General features: G+C 32.8%; 1 protein-coding gene across 1 annotated transcript; it reads right to left on the reverse strand.

The window, feature by feature from the left end:
• Positions 1–9,387: 9,387 nt before the first annotated feature.
• LOC126979219 (uncharacterized) lies at positions 9,388–25,520 on the reverse strand. The gene is made up of 7 exons (XM_050828486.1): positions 25,285–25,520; positions 25,047–25,195; positions 22,224–22,377; positions 20,406–20,996; positions 18,182–18,475; positions 14,975–15,080; positions 9,388–12,637 (listed from the first exon to the last, which is right to left on the reverse strand). Exons 1-7 carry the CDS (start codon positions 25,331–25,333, stop codon positions 12,475–12,477), a joined length of 1,506 nt encoding a protein of 501 aa, XP_050684443.1. The 5' UTR covers positions 25,334–25,520; the 3' UTR covers positions 9,388–12,474.
• Positions 25,521–25,726: the final 206 nt, after the last annotated feature.

Consider the following 25,726-nt stretch of genomic DNA (forward strand, 5'->3'; position numbering starts at 1 on the left):
GTTCCTTTTGACATGGACAAAAAATCGTAAAAGTTTTCTTCATTATTTCGTACATCAATACAATGGTTGAAAAATTCAGCGCGCTTGTTTCTGAATCTTGGACGTTTCCTTTGTTCAATGTTATTTACAATTTTGTCCAAAAGCAAAAACTGTGCAACTGTGTAGAGTTAAAATGGCAATAGCCTCACGCGATCTATGAGGACACCCCTGATCAATCATCGTACTAACTTTATGAAGATTTGCGGTCCATATTATATATAGGTAAGTTGTATTAAATATGTATTAGATATTGAAATAAGATTTACATGAATGTATATTAATGCTTTTATTACGTGATCTTAGCAAAGGTTGAAAACCTTAATAAAAAGTGCCCTTATATTACTCATGCGGGAAAAGTAGTAACCTTGACACTCGCTGTTGCGGTTGAAAAAGAGCCGTTTGCCCATTTTAAAATTACGTGCGTGCAATTGAGTGCGAAAAGTTTATTAGTCGCACGCAAATTATACTTGGCACACGCAAATTTCGAAATATCAAAACTGAATTGAGGTTGACGCGTCTGACATTTTATTTTATAAATAAAAATATAATTTAAGTTACACAAGTTTAAAAACGAATATGGAGTCGGAAATAATACATAAATCGTCGCATTTCTTATACAAAATAGTATGTGCAACTCGTGCGACGTTGTCGATTACCCACTCAAACGAATGACCGCTTCAACTTCGCTTTCGTGGCCAAACGACAACTTGTCGCACTTGTTCCACAATCTTAATATATATAAATTACGTGTCACGTTGTTTATCCGCGATGGACTCCTATACTAATTAACGGATTTTAATGGGGATTACTTCATGGAGTGTAGTTTAGTCCAACTTGAGGGATAGGACTACTGTGAGACAATTTCATTATAACAACAGGGAGCATTTTTACAAAATAATTCTTGATGTTTTGAAATATTATTGGCAAATTCCTATAAAAACAGTATTTTTTGTTACTATCTACAGAACGACGTCTGTTGGGTCAGCTAGCATACTATAATGTCATTATATATATCAACAAAGAATAATAAACACTAGATAGAAAAACAAAAGAATTATAAACGCGCGACGTAAAAAGTTTAAGTTAATAAAAACGTGTAACCCTTCTATTTAAGCTGTATTAGAGCAGTTGGACGATTTGACGAGCGAATATTAGTGTATGAGGAATGAAATACGTAAATAAATTGCGGAGGGTCAATGAACTTGGGTCAAGAACCGTAAATTACGATGAAGATAATAATATCTTGAAATAATTGTATTTATACCTCATCGATAATTATAATAAGAACAAAAGCTTTGAAATACTATATATAGCTATTATAACTTATCTATAGTTGCTCTTATTATAAGAGATTGATTTAATAACCATACAAATTATTGACTAGAATTTAATTATACCTATTTGAATAGGTAATTTAATACTCAAATATAATAATAATAATTATAAATTTTATTTTTCCAACAAATACTTATTCTAGAGTACTTATTCTAATGTTGGGAAAAAATGAATTGTATCTAAATTAAATAGCTATCTAGGTACTTCTGTCATCAATACCAAATTGTAAAATTATTTATATATATATATATATATATGATACCAGCCCATATAAAGTAAATTCGATTGCAATCTTGCAACTCTAGTGCGTATCTGTAGATGTAATAGAATAATATTAGAAAACGCGAAAGAAAAATAGGTATTAATTGTAGAGGGTTTTATGTATTTTTTAATGTTGTATCATAAAAAAATAAATAATTTATCTAAAAATTAAAAAAAAAATGGGGTGGACTATCCTTAACATTTAGGGGGATGAAAAATAGATGTTGTTCGATTCTCAGACCTACTCAATATGCACATAAAATTTCATGAGAATTTGTCAAGCCGTTTCGGAGGAGTTTAACTACAAACACCGCGACACGAGAATTTTATACATCATAAAGGTGCAACAAGCTATACCCACCTACCTACAGATGTATTATCATTTAAAAATCCTTATATGCTACGTTACTTATAATTTCAAAGTCATAAAAATACCAATTTCAATTATTATTCACAGAATTAAATTTAAATGGCCAATTAAAGCATAGATTCTCGCCTAGTACTATATACTACCAAATTCCAGCAATTTTAGTACCTACGCATACTGGAACATTAAAATCTATACTATAATATAATATTATAAAGCTGCAAGTGTTTGTTTGTTTGTTCGAACGCGCTAATCTCTGGTACTACTGGTCCGATTTGAATGATTCTTTCAGTGTTGGGTAGTCCATTTATCGAGGAAGGCTATAGGCTATGTTTTTTTTTTCAAAATTAGGGATCCGTAATAAAATTGCTATTTTGTAACACAAGGTGTAAAATCGAAAACCTATTTTTGCGTGCGCTGCAAAAACTATTGACAATAGAACAAAATGATGTACAGGCTATAATATAGGCAATATTTTATTACTTATAAAACTATCGATTCTTGAGTATAAATGAGTTATGCGATATATTGTATTAATGTTGTATACGTTAGATTGTGGTATAACTTTTATTTTGACACGTGTTAAAACGCACGGCTTGCATACAATTACTTCGTTCAAGATGCAAATTAGCATGCTAATTTAACAAGCATTTTTTAATAGTACCACACAATATTACTTACATAGTTAGTTACGTTATTGCCATTGTGTTCGATGCATCAAGAAGTTACGGTTACGCTTGTTGCATATACAGATATTATATTATGTTATAAAAACAGCCACCACTTTCGGCGCCTTTTTCTGCCGTGAAGCAGTAATGTGTAAACATTATTGTGTTTCGGTCTGAAGGGTGCCGTAGTTAGTGAAATTACTGGGCAAATGAGACTTAACATCTTATGTCTGAAGGTGACGAGCGCAATTGTAGTGCCGCTCAGAAATTTTCGTTTTTCAGGAATCCTGAGCGGCACTACATTATAATGGGCAGGGCGTATCAATTACCATCACACGCTACCGTGTACGCGCTTTTTTTGAAGGTACCTATGTTATATGGTATCGGAAACACCGCACAAGGAAGCTATATTCACACCTTTGTGGTACGTGGTACGCTCCCAGAAAACCGCAATGTGTTGGAACGATACATTTCCAGATGGTGGGGATGATATCCTTTTTTGTAGCGTGTCGTTCGAAGGGGGAATTCGGACGCAGAAATTAGGTGAAACAGTTATTCGGAACACTTCCCGTGATAAATGCGGTAGAGGACACTATGAAGCACCGTCTCTACGCAACGCCAAGTGATCCAACCGTACGCAGTGCACTGGGTGCACTATTCGAGCTGCTTCTTCTAAAGACCACGCCATGGGGTTATTTAGGTTTTACGATAGATATTTATTCTTTAAAAGAAAATATCACTTAGATGAGAGGAACACCAATAAAGAAATAAATATGTACTTAAATAAATAAAAGACACGCCACAGAAGTAGATACATAATAGTTAAATATAATAATAATAATACATAATACTTCATAAAACTACTTTACAATAAATAGTAGTTTAAAAACTAAAAAACACGCTTTTTATAGAAAAACGAACGAAAAAATTTAAAATATTTCCTGCTTTTTACTTTGGTCTATTTATAAAAGCTGTTTTTGTAGTTTTTTTTTTTAATTATTGGCATTATTAAATCAAAAATTCTCTTTGGTATTTGAAACCTTTCTCTAATATTAGATAAATCGGTTAAACATTTATTACACAACTATTCCTGCCTTAAAGACGATAGATGAAAATTATATAAATAAAAATAATCTTATTCTGCAAATTGAAAAATGGAATAGTTTTATCAAATTAATGTAGTGTCATCGGTCTTCGATACATCTACGAAGTTTGAACGAAATCTAGCCGTTTAAACTGGGTCATATTCGAGCGTAAATGAGTCGGTTACAAACAAATATACATACAGGTGAAGCTAATAAAAAGTCTGTCCGCACCCAAGAATTTATAGCTTTATGTCATTGGCATAGAAAAATATGACGAATTGCTTGTCTTGACATATCGCGACAACGTAAATCTTCGCCTTATCGCGACTTTGTGGCCGCAGTATGTAAAGTCGAAACTACTTTAAATACAAAATTCTGTAATTTATAGTTTTAGGAACAATAATTATTGCAATGTATTAACTAACCGTGTCACTTGCTAAATACATAGATATTTTTTTATGACAATAAGGGATGAGACCAGCAGATAGCCGTTAGATGGGCACCAACCCATAATCTAACCGGCATCCTGTGTAAAGGAGCCTCCCACTGGTAAACATAGTGTGTGCGAGAGACAAAAACATTACTAATGGAGATACAGCAAGATAGAAAAGGTAAGCGTATCTATTGTAACTGTAACCTATTATTATTGACAAGTCAAAAACAGTCAGCCACGCTTGGAATTAGCTCCTTAGAATTTTGAACTAGCTAACGCACACAGACAAATCTAAATTGCTCACGCATTAATAGGTTGAATAAATCCTGAAAGTTATGCGCCATGTTATGAACCATATTTCGATTCGATTCTCAATTCACAATACTTATAGAAAAGGTGATACTAACAGAAGACCTACAAACAATTCGGCTGTATAAACTATAAATAAATCCGTTGTTAGTTTGCAAATTATCTACATATCAACGAAGTTCACTTCGAAACTGATATCTTTACATTTTCTAAATTTTTGTTTTATTTATTTAGAGCATTACCAACGAGACCATAATCAGCTCAAACTGAAATACAATATGGGAAGAATATTACAAGAAAAATTCTCTTTAGTTTTATGGGCAAGAAAATATCGTCATGTAGGTTAGGCCTTGTGTTAATCAAATAGCCTAAACACATGGTTGGATTTGGTTCGACCGGACCATGAGACGGTCCGGTGGGCGTGGGTGGGCGCCCTGCAACAATTGGTCCGGCGTCGTACTCGGTACGTTCCGGACGGTAATAATATTAATTTTGTTCAATGCACAATGCGTCATAGTCAATTTTTTACCAGTGGGAGGCTCCTTTGCAATGGATGCCGGCTAGATTATGGGTACCACAACGCTTATTTCTGCCGTGAAGCAGTAATGTGTAAGCATTGTGTTTCGGTCCGAATTGCGCCGTAGCTAGTCATATTACTTGGCAAATGAGACTTGACATCTTATGTCTCAAGTTGACGAGCGCAATTGTAGTGCCGCTTAGAATTTTTGGGTATTTCAATCCTAGCGGCACTGCATTGTCATGCCCATTGGCAGGGCGTATCAATTACCATCAGCTGAACGTCATGTTCGTCTCGACCCTTACTATCGTAAAAAAAAGTCGTCGAATAGATATGATCCGGTACCGAATCGAGTTCGATGGTTTGGCCGTACCAAATCCGACCATCTGTTTAGGCTATAAAGATTCCGAAACTTTTGGCGTGCAAGTCTTAGGCTAAGATGTATACAGCGTACTTAGCCTCTGCTCAGACTTTACTTAAGTAAAACTGAATTGAGTGTAGGATTAGCATACCTACTCTTTGATTTCGTTTTATTAGTCATTTGACAGCTGAAATTATAGTGAAATTATGCTAAGATAGCCCAATTCAAAAGTCGAGTTCATGTTTTATCACAGTCGGCAATAAATACCTACCGACGTCGTATAATTTAAATATTAATAATATTATTGTCTATGTGTCAGGGTGCATAGATAAGCTAACACACAACTGCCCAGACCTCTGTGATTTAAAGTACCTACATTGGTAATTATATACAGTTCGATAACGATGTTTATTATAATGGAACTAGTTATCTTAATTTATTGTTTTAAGTTTAATTATTAACGTTCGGAAACTTGGTAAATATCTTAAACATTTGAAACTTTATACAGATTCTATGGGAGTGACAGAAAACTGAATGTAGATAAATGATAATGGGTGATATAGGAAAGTATCTAAATTCAGAATCAGGTTTTGATTGAATATCGCCAATTATATTGAAGAATGTAGGCTACAGTAGTGTTATTTAATATAAAGTATACTGAGAATATATAAAAAGAGTGTATGTGTAGGTACCTATGCATGCACCCAAGAAGTTATACCTAAGTCTTTGGCCTAACGAAGCAAAAATCATTAAAATGATTTATTCTTCGTGTTATTAATTAACAATTAATTATTAAATAATGAATACGGCTCTATGGGCTTGAACCCTTTGCCTGTCCTAATAATGAAAGAAGAAACCAAAAAAAAAATAACAAATGACGCAAACGTCAGAAAATTTTAGAAACCAACTTCAACATGTTACTTTTATGATACGCGCACATCTTAAAATTTGACTCTCATAATTTTTTCATAACGCGCCTAAAGCATAAGTAACTATAACTTCAATAAATTTAAGGCTAAGTACCTACTTACCTTCTTTGTTAACGAAAAATCAAATACGAATATTCCAATAAAGAATATTAACTTACAAACGAAACCGTAACACACATTTCTGAAAACTACCCATTACTAGACGCTAACGACATTTAATGTAACTGAGATTTTATAAAAACGTTGACAGAATAAAATAGTGTAGAAATATGTACACTGCAATTTAGTCATTTACGTAGGTTCATTAAAACTGCATAGCTAGGCTTCTCACGATTTCGTAACATGAATGAAAGAGATTTAACCCAATGGCGCTTGAAGCCTCCAGCCCATTCAGAGTTTAAAATTCTCGTGAAATGTTACCATTAACGTCTGAATCAACTCAAATGGGATCAAGACCTGAATTTGCATTAGAATTAAGCTTTGATTGGAAGTCGAGTTTCTAATACGCATAATTAACTTAAATTATTACAAATATTTAAGATGTAGGTATTATGAAATTTAAAACCTAAGGCGAATAATTGAAAGTAAACTACTTAAAATCCACTTTTACGACGAGAAATTGTACTTTATCTTACTGTACGTTATGACATTTGGGATAAAAATATTGGGATCAACTTGCAAATGCTCAGGCATACAGGCAAGAAGTTGGGTTTGACAGAAGCGCCGTGTGCTATAAGTACATACCTTATACTATATTATTTGTTATATTGCCACAAAGCAAATTCAACCATCTCCAGTAGAAACCAGTTTGAGCTAGTTAGGTACGTGAAACGATTTTTTTAAATGCTTTGCCTGTATGAATGTGTGTAATTAAATATTTACCTTAGTCCAAGTCCGACAATATAATATTTTCAAAACTTTAGCATAGTATTCTAACTATGATCACCATTATATATATTAAATATATATTATCATGTACATGAAGAAATAAAGCCTTCAATAAAATTCGTTTTAAACCTTTAAAAAAATTGGTGTATTTCCACGCTTTCTCTTGGTTAGGGTAAACATCCGTCCGGATAAATCCGGACATGTCCGGACTTTTAGACTGTAGGCCAGATTTTGTCCGGCTCTCTAATTTGCCTGGATTTTGTTTTTAATTATATGGAATATGGTAATAAAACTTGCTTGACTAAACATAGATTTTGAATAGGACCGATACGGACCAGTTGATTTTAAGAAATCTCAAAAAAATTACAAAAAAAAAATTTTGGGTGTTTTTTTGGAATAACTTTTAAACTTCTTTACCGACCGATTCCAGACACTAATGAAAATCTCTTAACATCAAAAAACCAATTCGTTTGTGAGTTATCGTTGAAGAAAAAAAACCGTAGTGTTTTTTTTCGGAATTACTTCGAAATTCCAAGTTCTACCAATTTAATCAAATTAATCAAAATTAATTTAATCAAAGATTCTTTAGGAGGCTCAAAAAACTGCGTCGAATGCCGCCAGCCGCGTACAATACATTTATTCAAAAGTTGCCCTTAAAGTTCAAAAAATAGTTTTTTGTTAAATTTTGTTTGTTATAATTGTTGTTTTAATTTATCATTTTAAGCTCGAAAACCATTAGAAGACTGCCAGTAGTGAGCAGTAGTAACAAAAATAATGTTTACTTAGGTCCTACACGCGGCTTCGAATGTGCTGTAGCTTTGTCATGATATTCACACAAGATGGCGCTTAGCACAACTTGTTGTATATAATATCACAGAGTAGAGAAGGATACTTACGTCTATCTCCTACACAGTACAGCTATAAACTATCATCGCATTAGCTAATTCTCAGGTATGCATATAGCTATAAACTGTGTTACACTCATCTGGGTAAAATCTTTTTGAGGACCGCTGCCTGTTATAGTGATGGTGAAATCGAGAAGACATGGGTACCGGTTCTCTCAAGTGGGTTCTCTACACTAACCCTGCATTATAGTTTTCAGATGTTTGTTTTCTCTTCTTAATTATAAGCGTGCGCGGTGTGGACTTTCAGATTTACATCCAATTTTTAAATTTTCAGAGTTTTTTCTATAGTGATATTAAGTCAATTCTTAACTTGCTATCAGTAGAGGTCACCAACTCATCCTTATATCGTAAATAAGCCAGTGTGCGAGTCCTATTCGCACACGAATAGGTAAACGTCCCATAGTCCAACCTTAATCATCACTCTCTCAGGTAGTTAGTTTGTGTGTTTTGGTGCCAAAACGGATAAATACTTTCTCACCAAATTAGTTTAATGGAGAATTGTAGAAATGAAGCTAATTTCCTTCTTATTGTATGCAATAAAAATGAAATCCCTACTAATATTATAAATGTGAATGTAAGTTTGTTTAGTTACGCTTTCACGCCTATACCACTGAACCGATTTTGATGAAATTTATTACAGAGATAGTTCAGAGCTTGGGAAAAGACAAGGCTACCTTTTATCGCTAATTAAAGGCTTGGTGGGGTTGAAATACGAACAGCGATCGTCTTGGAGATCTTCCGGGGAGGATCATGTCTAGCAGTGCACGTCTTCCGGCTAATGATGATAATTGTTGGTTTTTTTTTCCAAAAGTTTGATTTTGCTTTAATAACATGATCGATACAATTATAATCTCGGGTCGAGTGATGTGTCAAGGTAAAAAGCCGTGATACGCCATTCTGTGTCAAAAAGCCACGGCGAATTCAGCCTGAAATTCCTGGTTTAATATGAATAAAATCGTTAATTATTATGATAAACTCACGCTCACAAATAGTAAATATAAAGAGGTACTAAATAGCAATAGGTCCAATCTATTATTCTATCGATATTTTGCTGTCACAGATTTTCCCGAATGTCGAGTTGGGAATGCGACTAAATGGACCAAAGATAGACCTGTGGAAACCACGAATTTTATTTAAATCGACAGCACCAAAGCGGCCCCTTTTTCTGCCGTGAAGCAGTAATGTGCAAATATATTGCGTATCAGTTTGAATGTGCCGTAGCTGTTATTTTTGGGCGAGTGAGTCTTAACTCTCACAACTTTGAATTCAAGAAAAGAAAAACTCAACACATTTATTTAGTAACATTTTAATAACTAATTTATTTCAGGTTCTGCGATTTAGAAGCATAAAACTATGACTATGATTAATATTTCCAATCCAATACATTGTTATCACCTATTTAAAACGTCTACTTAGAATCAATCTTCGAAGTCACTGAATGTTAAGCTGCAGTCCTATGCTTCTAATAAACAGTAACAATACCTATAATTACACCTACATCTCTAATAAAATAATAATAAAATAAATAACTCTATATTATATCACAAGAAAATATGACTGATCACTTTCAACCTTAAAGTATTTAACCAAAGAAAGACGCCATTCATATGAGGCAGACAATTACTAGTCTCTTAATTATACGGGAGAGTAGAATTTTTACTTAATCATAATTAATTTAATTAAACGTATTAATTCAGTGCTTTGGTTAACCAACTCATTAATGGCTAATGAAAAATAATACAAAAATATTTCATTTCTATGCGCGTGAGTATCTATATATAACTATTATAATGTCACAACACTCAATAAATAATCGTTACGTTAGGAACAATGGCGTCTGGTAAAGTTAAAGGAATTATCAATAACTATTATCGACATATACTTAGAATAGAGAGATTTCTCTCGCATACACATCTCTCTCTTGTATATTGTACGTAACTGAAGTTACTGTAACCATTTTTGATTGACAAGGCAACGTTTTTTGACTTACAATAAGTGATTTCACATCCTATTTTGAATAAAAATATTTGAATTTGAATTTGAATTTGAATAGACGGTCAGCCATATACGTTGGTATATTATCATTCATCTGACCTCTATGAGCATGAGTGTTTGAAGAATTATTTGACCCTATTCCTTCTGCAGACATCCAAAGCATTACCCCTAGTTACTACAATATAAAATACCATATTCGCCATCTGCATACGTGGAGTTAATCTACATTGTAGTTTCCGAGAAACATTTCCCCATCGATAACGTCTTCACTAAGTTAAATACTCTAAGCCTTTAACATACTTTTAGAGATGCATTTGCTTATATACTAACTGTATTAAATTATAGTATGTAAATATGACTCAAAATCTTTGTTTTATTATACATACAAGTAATTAATAAAATTGCATTTTTTATACTTCGGCAATCTATGCTTACATAAACGCTTAGCATGGTGCCAAAAAAATTACTTGTAACTTTCGCAAAAACAATTTAATTATATTACGTTGTGTATCTTTATACTTATATTCAAACAAGCTTTTGATTTTGTATCACTTGCTTTACTTTTAACTTCTTTTAACTAACTTTTAATATTCTTGCTAAAAATAAGTTTCAAAAGCGTGGTAGAAAAAGGCACAACAATTTTCGTAGTCCAAGTTAATTTATAAACGACGCAAGTTTGTCATTTAGATGCAGTGTTAGGCATAAGCTGATAAAGTCTGTACGATACCAACACACATAATATAGTCTCGTATATTAGATATATTGTATTTAGTTAGTTCATGTTATTGTACTAAGTATTAACTATTTGATAAGCCGTATTGTAACCACATCCTGTGTCATTACCAACGTTTATCTATTATATATATATATTATGTTCAACTACTAATTTAGTTCAATTATATTTATCAGTCTATTAAAAAGCTTTTATGCCTATGTATCGACGGTAGTTTCATGAATCGCATTTTTTCATATTAGCAAACCCATTACCTATCGCATGGAAATAGATTTCTAATCAACATATCCTAAACAATATGATAGAAAACAAGTTATAAATTGAAAATGCTATAAAGCAAATATGCACAATTATTATGAAAATAACAATCAATTTAATGGAATAAACAATTCAAGTATAAAAACACAAAGAAATCCCTTTTTGCTATCCGGTTTAAACAGAAAGATAAATCTAGCGGTAATGGAACCAAAAAAAATCCGGTCATCGACCTATAATTCAACCTACTCACTCACACAAGGGTGGACTGTAACTGGCTTTATTCACTACAATAAACAAAAAATACAAAGTATTCTGACTGTTTAGACAAATCTTATAGTGCTAAACGAGCAATTATTGAATAAATCAAAATTTATAGACAAGTTATAGGATCTGATACGTATCCAACTATTTGTATTAAATTTGGCATAGATAGATTTTTTCTTTTTCAAGTTCAAGTTTTAGTTTCAAGTTCATAATATATTATACAGAGAACAATGTCTCTTGAACCATTTTTGGCTCAAATCGGATCACCATTTGTCAGCCAATTAGAAGGTTATTTTTAACAATTACGTGCTATGTGACTTGATAAAAACATTTTTTTTAGATTTCTATGATTTCAATTCAATTTATTTTTATCATATGATCATAATATTACCATATATATGCACTCACATAATATTTTAAAGCATTTATTTCGATAAATAATTACAAAATCGTACGAGGCAGTTTACTTTTGATGATTAATCCATTCTATTTTGCACTGTTTACTTTAAGATATTTAATTCAGTACAAACTTTAGAATATAACGATGATATTAATATAATTTTCTGACACCAAGCGATCATGAGACAAAGTCATACTACTAACTAATGTTTCCGTGTATTATAAATAGCAATTTGTTCTTCAAAAGTATTTTTAAGACGTAACTAGTGGACAATGTCATGGCCTGCCACTACTTTAAAATCAATATCCGAAATTAACTTTTCTCTGAACCGTGTTCTTAAAATAGCGAGAAGTACTCCGGTTAAAACTTTCACAGTAACAACGTTTAAGATTGACAAAGAAATCAACAGTAAACTGTCACGTAATCGACTTCTTTAATACTATTATTGTACTTATAATAACTATGCAATTCAAGCTATGATAAAGTATACAATACAAATTATTTAAATATACATATACCACAGTAGATACACTATACAAGAAACCTTTAGAATAAGAATGAATATTATTTTCTATATAATATAACTGCATATAGCTTCTGGGCAAAACCAGAAAATTATATGACTATCTTAACCGTAACAATCGTTTAGTTTAGTTTTGAGCGCCATCTTTTGACGTTTTTGGACAACACGTATTGATGTGCGAAGGGACTAACCTAATACAACTTACTACATGGAGTCATATCTAGTGTCGGCTGTAAGTGGATCCGTGTCGTCTCGGTATCGGAAGTTGAACGCATTCCTGAAACTATCTCTAAGTCGCTCCATGAACGTCTTGTAATCCAAATTCAATTGTTGACCGAAATCGAAGTCAGCTACCTCTATCGTGTATCTGAAACGAAAAAGAATACACGTCAGCACCACAAAAACTTTCTATATTACATAGAAAAGAACACTTTATTTACGTAGATATTGGAATTGATGAACTATACACCTAACACCAAAGAATCTCTTCTAACTGTGATTGGTACGGGTAGGTCACGTAAGATAGCGAATGCACATGTACTAACCAGTAAGGGTTAACAAAAGCTAGAACAGCCCGCGGCAGATAGACAGACCAGTACATTCTTGTAAACCAAATTAGCAATCACTTTAAAATTTGCCTGCAATACCTTTTTCGAGTATCAAAAAAGTAAATTGTCAATTTTAACGTATTCGCCTCGCGAGGAAAGTCTAAAACAGTCCCAACTGCGCACGAGCGAACGACAGAAGCTCATTTCATGGGGTCTCAAAAACCGACAGCGACCGGCACCGTGGCACGCGCAAGCGCCGTAATACTCGCGTACGCTATGTTCGATGGTTTGCCGCAAATCCGATTTCAATATCCTTAGTTTAACATACTAGAGGTAGACAAATCTATCTTTTTACGCTTATTTACATTTCAATTGGACTATAACTATATTGGACATAACTATGAATAGATAAAATCTTGTCACTAAACAGTGACAGCAATGTGTCCGTAACTAGAGATACGTTATTGAAAACGGCCGCTTAACAATAACTATCCACTGAATGAAGGAGACCGAAGAGTACTAAACACGACAGTAACTGGCTACTGAAGGGATAAATAAAAGATAGGGAAGCTGACTGCTCAGTGTACACCAAACCTTCTGTGAAAAGGACATATTATTGAACTAGCTGACCCGATAGACGTTGTTCTGTTCATAATAAAAATACTTTTGCGGGTGGAGTTTCATAAAATCTGATTTCTACTCGGGGAAAGGAATATTCCTACCAAATTATAAAGTCTCTACGCCTTATGGTTCCAGAGATATCATGATGAGTCAATACAAAGATGGAAATCTCTTATATATTATAGATTACTTATATCCAAGAAACACACTTAAGTACGACATATTTTATCTACAAGATATATTAAACATACCACCACAGACCACAGCACAATCCAATACAAGGCTTTAAAAAGAAAGATTTTGCGGTAAGTATTTATCTGCAAAGAGATAGCTCTTCGTCGTATCATAGGATACGACTCCTTTTCATTTTATGCAAAGAACACCACATATACTGTTCCTTAAGGTGAGCGAAAATACAAGACACGCTTTTCTCATATTTTATAAGTAGCCGTTTCCGCCCGTTTCCCTGGGCAAATTTTATAGAGAAATAAATTAAATTTTATTCATCTTATACAAACACAGTAAAAAAACTAAGTAGCCATAAACCATCTAGGATAAATTTCGCATAGAATGATGGTAGTTTCATGTCGATGCGATCAGTGGTTTAAGCCTGGAAAACCCTCAAACAAAGACCATTTTCATTATATATATAATGAGATTGCATTATAGAGATATTGATGCGGTAATACTGGTGACCTAGTTCATTAACATTCATATATTAAACACCTACTGAAAGAAGAAAGGGCGCAAGAAACACATGAGGCTTAGAGTATGAGTGGTTCGGAAGAAAGAAAATTTTATACACGCAAATAGTATTAGTAATAGTTTTTCTTTGGCCAAATAGAACAAAAATCTAAAGTATTTTATGTTTCTAGAAAAACAATATTGTAATAAAAAAAAGAAACAATATGGTATTAAATACAACCAATGAAAATATTATTGTACCGCATAATTTAGTAAAATAACGTGTCATTAAATATTATCGTAAAATTATTTTTTTACAATTAGAGAGAAGTTATTTTTTTTACTATTTTAAAACTTGTACATAAAATAGAAATTATATTATACTAGTGGACCCGACAGCCGTTGTCACATGAGCAGGAGAATTATATTATATGGACGGAATTGAGAATCTAAACCAATCTCAGATTCACTGGAACACAAAAAAATCATCAAAATCGGTCCAGCCGTTTAGGAGTTAGTTCAATTGTGAATCTAAACCATTCTCGAATCCACCTGAAGACACACAGAAAGTTTCATTAAAATCGGTCCAGCCGTTTAGAAGTTAGTTCAACACTGTTAGTTCACAAAATATATATAATAAATTTTAAATTTATTTAATTCTCTTCCATTGGTTGTGGTTTAGTAGACATATGAGTTACAAGAGGCTTGGTAGCAGAAGTATGATACAAATGGTCTATTTGACCAGCTAACGTCAGGGTGTCGAATTTGCGTGAACGCCGTAAAAATTCCCTCTGATATTTTTTGCCTAACGCGCCAAGAGAAGTATAACTTCAAAAAAGAAAAAAAAATACCTTGATCGATGTTGATAATATGCAACTCCAAACACAACCAAAATAACGGCTAGGAGACAGAACGCCACTGGGACCACGATCACTGACAGTTGAGCATGCACCGAAGCTGAAATTATTACAGATTTGCACAATTTTTATACTTCACCATTAACTTTAATAATAGCTGTAATAAAAAAAATATTATGACAATATGGGACTAGACGAGCAGTACGTTCAGCTGATAGTAATTGATACGCTCTGCTCACTACAACGCAACGCCACTGAGGATTCTTAAAAAAAAAAAAATCTGAATAGCAACCGTCACCTTCAGGCATAATATTTTAAGTCTTATTTGCCCAGTAATTACACAAGCTACGGTTCCCATGACACCGAATCACAATAATGCTTACACATTACTGCTTCACAGTCTGCCATGGGCGCCATTGTGGTACCCATAATCTCGCTGGCATCCTGTGCAAAGGAGCCTCCCACCCTTAACTTAACTTTAATAAATAATTTAAATTTAATAATTCACTTAAATAAAAAAAATAATAATAAAGTGCTAGCACATATTCTATGAAGCAATGTTAACCTTGTACCATTACCTAAAAACAACTTGTAACTAGTTATGAGTTTTATTTTACCTTTAATATCGATAAATATAGCGTGTGAGAGAACATCTCAAACGAAGTTATATCAAGATAGACATGTTAAACTATTTATTGCCCTCGATACAGGTTGAACTAGTGCATCCATTGTAATACTTTTCATGATTTTTTTTATCGTATTAATAGATTCTTGTGATTTTTCCATTTGTAATAGTACATTTCAGTACGAGTGTGGAAAACCTGTCATTGCGAAGAGTTCCGACAAATGTCTACCCGAGCCGAGGCGCAACTGAAGGTGAGGGTTGACAGTCGGAACAAGTTGCAATGACGGCTCCGCACGTGTACTGAACAACTATTTTTAATACAGTTGCGAAAAAACGAAGCATTTTAATAGAATAATAAAAACACAATAAACGCAACTAACTAATCTGAGAGAGCAGAGATTTTTTCCTTTTTATTCACGCATTCAAGGTAGGCAAAGGGAACTATGCCCATACAGTTGGCTGTTAGTAAAAATCTACTGAAGACCCAATTCTTCAGTAGATTTTTTTTATTGATATCAAGTGAAAATGAAATTTAATGAGATGAAATAAAAAGAAACCTAACCTAACTCATTGAAACAAATTAGGCTCGGGACGTGCTTTCGTCTTGATTTCTTTTTAGAAATAATTGCATGAATCATAGAAACTTCTATGTTTTTTTTTTGTAAATACTTCGTGGTTGGTTTTTTCTTTTTAAAAGACATTATTTTGACAATTGGGAAAGAGAACCCACGAGTTCGGAAAAGGAAAAGAAAAAGCTCGAGTATGTAATAGACCACATCCCGAACGGTATACATCCCTGCTATAACACCACTTTTTCAGCCTGTATTAAAAAATATTTTACGGCAGTTCTTTTGGTAGGTAATCATCGTAATATAAATAAACTGCTATATTGATAGGTACAGCATTATTTACTGTTCAAAAAAAATACATTTATTGTAATATTTTAGTTCTGCTGTTACTAAAATAAGTTTTGTTTATTTTAACAAATTTCCACTATAGCTATATTAATAAATATATTTTTATATCTTTCTTAGTATTAGTACTCAATTAAAATTTATGTTTAGGTATGTAATATTTCATGTGGTCGTTGCCTGTGGGTGCAATAACACATAGATTTCGATTTATTATATTATTAGGGGGTGGCTTCTTTTCACATGATGCCGGCTAGCTTATGGGTACAACAATGGCACCTTACTCAGCCGTGGAGCTCTAAAGTGTAAGTGTATATTGTGTTTCGATCTAAAGGGCGCCGTAGCTAGTGAAAACAGGCCAGGTTTAATATTTTAGTGCACGTGTCAAGCTACGTCTTACACTCGCGATTTGTTAGACACTTTGTGTTAGTGTGCATGAATTCCTCAAAATACAGGTTTGTTCTAAAACTAATTTTTTTAGACGTTTTCAAAACTATCATAGTCTATCTTGACGTATAAATGGACTAAGGTTTCAAGGTGACGAGCGCAATAGTAGTGCCGGTCAGAAATATTGGTTGTTTCAAGAATCCTCAGCGGCACTACATTATAATGGGCACGGCGCATCAATTACCATCAGCTGAAGTTCCTTCTCGTCCATTATTATCATTAAAAAAATGTAATTAAAGTGTTGGCGATGCTTACATAGAACTTTATGCAATAGTTGTATAGTGAGAGTCAAAAAACACGAATGGCGTCGATTGCTCACATCGCAATTAATGATGCCACGAGCGCTTTTTGACCAAGTTATACAACGTGTTGCATACAATAATTTTTCAATAACCAAAATACCAATAAAACAAAAATTAAACAAACAAATATCACAAGTTTTCGAGGCACCGCTTAAATGGGCGGGAAATATATTATATACTTATCTCCTTTGAGTGGCTTGATTTATCCTTCAAGGAATGGCAAAGGTACATCCATACAGCAATCGCGGGAAAATTAAAAATTACAAAATATATCGAGCAGCATCTTGGCAAATTATATATACGAGTTTTTCCCTTAAGTTGACATAAAAATGTTTAGTCTAATGATTTAAACATGTGAATATTGTGTATGTAAAATAGTATGTACTACGTATTACCTAATATTTATATGAACCTGTTATACCTAACATAGATTTAGTTGTCTATGGCACCAAAACAAACATACTTTTTAGCGACATTATAGTAGGGTATATAATGTTTTTTTAAGCCATAGAGCATACAACAACAGTTTTAATAATAATAATATGTCATTTATTTCAGGCATTTTAAACCCATTACAGTAAATTGAATAAGACGTACTCAAAAAAGATGTACTTAAAAATAAAATTGTATACATCACAGTACTTAATAATTAAATAACTTAAAACTAAGATTACCCCAAAGGGGGTTCGTACAAAAAGTAATGTACTGAGTATTCTTTGCGGTAGATGACCTCAGCAGTTAAAAATTGCTTGCTTGTACATTCACGAAACCCGCTTTTAATAAAGGAGTTGACGAATACACACTCGTCATTGCGTCAATGCGCCATAAGCCTAATAATAATAATAAAAGCTATGGAGGAATAGAGAAAACAAACAATAAGACCCAAACAAAAGCCATTACAAATTAAAAAAATTACCTTTATATATATTTATAGTAGCTCTCGATACACTCTTTCCCACATCATTTTCTAAAACAACAACAACTGTGTGAAGTTCGCCGTCAGAAAAGTAATGGACCAGTGGGAAAGTGTTTGACATGGTTCTTGATTTGGCTGTTGTGCACGTCTCATTGCCGGTCACATTGTATTGACCAGATTTATAAATGGCACAGTAGTCAAATGGCGGCGAACCCGTGTACTTTACTTGGAGATTTAGGAGGTCGCCATGTTGTAACCAGTTTAAACCGGTAATGTTGATTGTAGATATTGCCTCTGAAAAATATTGAAAAAAATTTTATAAAGTGTCAAAAAATGCTTCTTTTCATATTAATAGAACAATTCTACACAGTAAATTAATATAATGATAACCTATTTTCATAAGTGGGCGCGGACTCCCAGGGGTTCTATCAAGACCAGCAAAGAGGCATTCCGTAGATAGGAAAGGCCAGAAACATAGTTTAAGTCCTGACGTGGAGATATTGCCTAAGGATTACTAGGTAGGTAATTCACAAATCTTTTTCGCTCTACCTCCCATCATTATTTTATGTTAAGTTTAAGTTACTTCGTTCATAAGAAAATATTTAATTTGATCTCAGTATGTTTTCATGTGTATTATTAAAGTCATGTGTACAAGTATGGTTTTCCTCCATTGATATTAATTGTATAAAAAGTAACATTTACTAAACTCAAAAATAAAATATATAAGTGTGTGGTTTAAACTGGTGCTTATCTATATATCCTAGGATTTAAGTACAGTAAGTAAACTGGACTGTACACATATCAATAATAATTGTTACACCAATTTATATAAATATGATCCCAAATATTGTTAATATGACAAACACAAGCCTACCAATAGACAAATACACAGAATTTAATAAAGGCTGAGAATAAATGACTGAACTTCAAAAGCTATCGAAAACATTGTTGGAAATAAAAATCTATTGTTCCAATATCCCCAGTATAAATTAAGTTAAGATATATTTACTGATATAATTTACAAAATAAAAATACCATTCGTAGCATCCGGAATTTTTAGACATTTTGACGCGGCAACTATAATAATTGATTCCAACAACTAAGTACTGGCGACGACATAGGAATTTACGAGTTTGATAACCAAGCGAATATCTTTGGAATAGCGTCCCGAAACCGAGTCAAAATCCAAAAATCGAGAGGTGTAAAGAATCATTAAGAGAAAAATTTAAAGAAATAAACATTTGGACTGTTGCACCTCAATATATTCTTGATAGTGTTCTACATAATGTTCATAATCACGATAAGAAATTTGCTAGAAACTGTTACAATCATATATAACATGAGGAATAAACATAGACTTGTTATGCCTACTACTCGGTTGAGTCGAGATAGTCTTTTATTGGGCGATTTATATGCTTTTACAATATGATCCCAGAAAATGAGCAAAACAAATGAGTTACGAAATTCAAAAGAATTGTTAAAAACCTTTGTGTGGTAAAGGTACTGTAACAAATGATTTTCTTAAGGATAAGTATCACAGACTGGCAATGGAGCGGACACCCTCAGGATCTCTGATTATAAATGTATATTGTACGATATTACATTGTAATCCATATTTTTATATAAAAAAAAACCCCGCTTAGTTTCTTGCACCCGTTCTTCTCAGGTCTGAGGCAATCTATTTTAAATGGGTGGTAGTTTTTGACGTTCAATAAGTGATTATGAATACTATTTTCAATAAAAATATGTGAATTTGAAGACTCATAGTTTCTCCTCCATGATAATGAAACATCACACATAAGTAACTAATTGTCGCCTGGGTTTTTTACAAAACAACTCAACAATGTCATTGAACATTTCTCACGTTAACATGCTAACCTCACATTATGAGTTAAGGAAGGCGTTTTGAATTTTATAGAAGGCAACATCAAACAAAAATTTCCTATTGGGACTGAATGTTAACCTTAAAGAACCCACCAAAAATGTGTGGAGTAGCAGGTGAAGCTCTGGCGTTGAAATATTGTGTGAAATATTGAAAAATAATTTTGGTTAATAGGTTTTTGGGGTGCTATTTCAAAATTCAGTATAAGTACATACTTAGTACTCTATATTGTAAAAAAAAACGTAATTGAAGTAATACCTCAGTATCAATATTTATTTTTTAATAACATATTAAATAAAATATTATTATTAACAATAAATTACATTATTAACAATCACTCACCTCTGATACTTATGGTTTCCTGGTAATGTCCATATGTGTATGTATCACCAATAGGCACTCTGCTAGTATTTTGGCATATAAAATCATTCACCCCATGTTGTCTGAGAACTTTTCTTAATATTTCTCGCTTTGCCACTTTGTGGGTCATATTTTCAATATTTATAGTTTCATTTGTTGATGGTAGAACAGAATTTGTTGAGTCAGATGCTTTATTTTTTTTTGGTTTAGGCGTTGTCGTAGTAGTAGTAGTAGTAGTAGTAGTAGTAGTAGTAGTAGTAGTAGTAGTAGTTGTTGTGGTTGTGGTTGTTGTAATTGGTGGAAGCGGTTCATTGTTCGCAACAACCAAAGCATCAATATAATGATCATTCATCACATCCTGGTACGTATAATTTAAAGACAAATCTGTTGTCTGATCAACATACATGCAGTCAATAAACCAATAAGTGACAATTGATGATGCATTTTTCTTCAAAAATTCTATCTCATTGTCTGGCAATTCTATACGGTGAATGACAGTTTTATTGGCTGCTACAAAACTGTTAGGGCGATCAACATTGTTCTGATTTAGTATAAGATTACCATTTAATGAATCTGAAATGTAAATTCAAATCATGTATTAATTATGCAAGACAGATAAACATTTAATATCGGGAGATTCTTCCAATTGTATAGTAACTGTCACACTATTTTAATATTGTAGAATTGGTGTATGTCTCAGTGCCAATGTCATCTTTTGGAAGACCAAGGAAATCAAATAAGTTAATATTATCAGTCTTTGTCCATTATAATCTAACAGCATGTATATTTGTATCAGGTATAATAAGAATCTGTTTTGAATCTGGGCTCCGGTCATTACTATAATCACTTGTAAATTTGTTAACACACTCTAAGCTTGGTGGTCTGCTGAAACATTACATTAGCGAAATGTGGTGCCCCTTCCACAGAAGCCACTAGAACAAATAGAAGTTTACATGACTTCAATTCGATTCAACTCAATCTATAAGCTTCATGTCCTTTACTAGGTTGTAGATATTTTGCTGGTACATCTTATCCAACTTTGTATAAGAAGAAGTTATTTGAGCCACATATAACAACGTGAAAAGCAATTCAACCTCAAACTACTATAACCCACAGTGGAAATAGTTTTTCCTTGGGTTTTTTATGTTTATTGAATTTAACTATAAATTTTTTAACCATAAGTTACAGTGTTACATAAGCTCACGAAAACTCTACATGAAATTATTAGGAATGAGATGAATTCGAGGTGTAAAAACAATATCTACTCTGTGGTAATATGTCTAGATAGACCCTCTTGCTGCTAGACATCCAATGAAAACAGGTCAGGTTTATTACTATAGTGTGCGTAGCAAGCTACGTCTTACACTCGCGATTTGTATGACACTTTGTGTTAGTGTGTGTGCTGAAAATATAGGTTAACAGTCAACCTTAATTTTACTCGATGTTTTCACAGCTATCACAGTCTATCTAGACATATTAATGATCTAAGCTGACACACATTATCCATATAATTTCCTTGTTGTACCAAAAAATAAAAGACTGTTCCGATTTTCAGATACATAATATAATCATAATAAATACCCAAAAACCAGTTTTTCAACTTTAGTAATTAAGACAACATGAATATGATAAAAATATCTGTTTCAATTTCACCACAGCAGACTTGGCCTATGACCTAAGAAGATATTATAACCCCCATGAGTCCCCCTGTGGTCCCTGGACTTGCCTTTGTGTAGAAAAACAACATATCAGTGGAAAAAATATATATCATATACTTGTTCAATAAATCAAGGAATTTACCTGTTATTTGAAATGTTGTGCTTGATGTTGTCTCTTGTATCCAAAACCCATAAAAACTCTTCATTAAATGCACAGACACAGTATATTCACCTGCTTCATACAAGTCACGGGGATATTCCACAGTCCATCTTGACACATTTGAATTGACAATAAACTGAGAAACAGAATATTTGTATTTACTACAAGCAGTACTATACATGTTTTTGAATGTAGAATATATTAAGCTTGACATAAATAGAAAGTAAATGGAAAAAATTATGTATAATATGAACACTTTTATATATATTGGATATGTTTCTTCATAACATTATATTAAATACTTTTGTGTCTACCATTGACATAAAGAGACCTTGATAGTTGGTTATCGCTAGAGACTGGATTATGCTACATAAAAAGCTTTAAATATGCATGAATAATGCTTGAAGTATGCATGAAAACTGATAGAATACGCAACATTAAATGATAAGTTTTAGGAACAAAAAGAAAAAAAAGGAAGTTTAATTTTTATCTATCCATTGATAAACTTTTTGTGTGTTAACATGCCACATGTTCTGTTAAACTCTAATAATAATTGAAGTTAAAATACAGGGTTGAGCAGTAAATCTTTATAAAAATAATACTAGAAGAAATAAGAAAGACACTGGGATCACATATCATCAGTAAGTATTTTGTATTTTATTAATTTCTATGTAAAATAATATGTGTATATAAGTTACAACATTTAAAAGATCCCATTGAGTGTCAAGATGCCATGCACACAAGCATCTAAAAGTTGCTGTAATAAAAGATATATTGTTCGTAGGTAGTGTGGTATCTATTTGGAGCGCAGCAGAGACTAATCCTTAATCTAAGCCTGACATTATAAAACATTTCCATGGTCCATAACAAATAAAATGAAAAAATAAAAGTAAGTAGATGTTCCAGGAAAGTCACTTATCCGCAAAGAAACAATTTATTATGAGGAGGCATGGTACCGTTTCACTCCAAAACTTTGACTGCAGACCAATGAGCACACTCATCCATCAACATTGGAAGCATTAACATGCTTAAGAAGGTTACCACCTTCTACTGTTGTTAAAAAATGTTTGTGTGGTAAAGGTTAATAAAACATAAATAATGCATATTACATTGTAACCATAATTTTAATGAAAAAAAAAGAAGATGCAGAAGAATTTTCTTGCACCTGTTCTTGTCAGGTAGTTTTTAACATTCAATAAGTGATATCATATACTATACACATCAAAAAAGTCTAAGCAACATGCATGATATTAATTTACCATTTATATTAATTAATTTCTAAGTGTTTATTCACTCAAAGTGCATAGGTATGTATGTACTTTTTTGTTATTGATGACATACTGGCTGGTAGTAAAAAAAAATCAATTATGTTTTAATTTTTTCATAAAATTAAATGAAAGAGAATTTAAGTGCGTTTTTATTGGTGTGTTTAGTCTTGATTTTATAATTTTACCATCCATTTAAATAAAATTAGCAACAAAATTGAATTGTTAGATATATTCTTTACGTCATGACGACATTTAACGGCAAATGAAATGCAAAGAGCTGTAGGGATGTTGCAAGTGGGAAGTAATCAATCAACTCAAGTGGTGTTGATGTATGTCCCTGTGCGAAATCGACTGCATGAGTACGGCTCGACGCCCAATTAGGTGCCCACCGATACGTCACGGGAATCGCGCTCGTCGAAATTAATGGTGTAGAGAACGCAGAACATTGATCCAGGAACAATGGGAAAAAATTATGTTTTCCGATGAGTCGCAAATTCGGGTTTAGGCCTGATACAAGACGGGTGCGAGTGTACCATCGGCCCGGTAATACTGACAGGCTCAGGTGCATTCAGGAAGTTCATCCATACAGCGCCTCAACAGTTATGGTATGGACGGGTATTATGAAGAACAGGCGAACTGAGCTCGTTTTTGTAAATGGAAACATGAATGCTGAAAATTATGTTGAGGATATTCTCAGTCCATGTTATGTCCATCCATTTGCGCAAACCTTTGGCTCCAACTTTACGTTACTGCATGACAATCCATGTTCACATACAGCTCGGAGATCCAGTCAATACTTGGCCAGACCTGAGCCCCGTCGAGCATGAATGGGACATGCTTCAGAGACATGTTTTCAAGGACTTAGATGGAGTGACAACAACCCAAGAACTGAAGGATTTGCTTTAATTCAATTGGGAGAGAATACCGCCAGATGACAAACAGTTTCGTTAATTCAATGAATAATTGTTGCCAACAAGTTCTGAATAGCAGAGGAGGCCATACTTAGTATTAAATTATCCTATTCTTTCACAATAAATTCATTTTCTTTAGAAATTTCATTTTGTTAAACAAAAATGTTTAGTTGCTCATGTATCTTAGTTTCTGCAGCAAATTCTAATATTGTTTATTTCTGTTATTAAAAGAACTTAAAACACCAACAGCTGTTACTTTTACATCATACTACTTATAAGGGATATGGGATATGGATATATAGGGGATAGGATTATTTTAAAAATAAAATACATTGTTATAATGTGAAAAACCATCCAAAAAATTTAAATTAGTACATGTTGCTTAGACTTCTTTGATATGTGTCTTTTGTGGGCAATGTGATCACATAACATTGGGTGACCCATACTGAGAGTATAGTGAGGAAAACCAACAGTAGAAGAGGCTCTACCATAAAAAAATAAATTATCTTTTACTGGATTTTCAATACAGTAATCATAAATAATAAGCAGATAAACCCAAATAAATTAAACAGCAATTAATACATAAATAATACATTTATTTTATGTAAGAATACAAAAAGACATACCTCAGCATTATGTTGAGGTTGGACATCATCCAAATAGACAAATTTTAGATATTCCCCACCATAGCCTAGTACAGAAGCAGTAAATGTAATATTTGAACCCCTTACTGCAGGTCCATCATTTGTGACCAACAACTTTAAGGCTAGAACAGCTGTAATATACAGAAAGAATAATATCAATATGCATAAAAAGCTTTTTGTATACAAAATGTTAACAACAGAAGAATCAAATAATGCGTACCATTATCAATGTAAACTAGAAATATAAATATAAAGTACAATCGATTCATATTTTTGTAAGCCTTAGATTTCACAATTGGCTGTTTCGTAACGACCCTACTGCAACAGTAATGGAATTCAGATGTTTTTAAAGTAACAATTCAACGACACAAGGAAACAATTTAATTATAATGCTTGATATTATTTCAATACGAAATAGGAAAACTTTTAGCCAACACAATACGATCGTCTTTTGAGTTTTACTTTTAACTTTGAATTTGAAAGCAAGTTTGAAGTTTGTGACTAGTGTGGTAACTTCAGAGTTTTTTTTTTTCACTCCTTTTTGGAGACATTGGCTCGCATATTTCATGCATCCGCCAGCTTCAAGTTTTCTTTCATCGATTCACATTAGAAGTTTTGTTGTATGTTCTACTTCAAAATATTTTTATTTATTTTAAAGGAAA

This window comes from Leptidea sinapis, chromosome Z, assembly GCF_905404315.1.
Source record: "Leptidea sinapis chromosome Z, ilLepSina1.1, whole genome shotgun sequence".
Classification (NCBI taxonomy): Eukaryota; Metazoa; Arthropoda; class Insecta; order Lepidoptera; family Pieridae; genus Leptidea; species Leptidea sinapis.

Coding starts and splice junctions, on each gene's coding strand:
- LOC126979219 (XM_050828486.1), bottom strand. CDS start 25,333: ATGAATCGATTGTACTTTATATTTATATTTCTAGTTTACATTGATAAT. Junction 22,378..25,046: donor AACCTCAACATAATGCTGAG/GTATGTCTTTTT, acceptor TCTGTTTCTCAG/TTTATTGTCAATTCAAATGT. Junction 15,081..18,181: donor TACTATAAATATATATAAAG/GTAATTTTTTTA, acceptor TAATAATTTCAG/CTTCGGTGCATGCTCAACTG.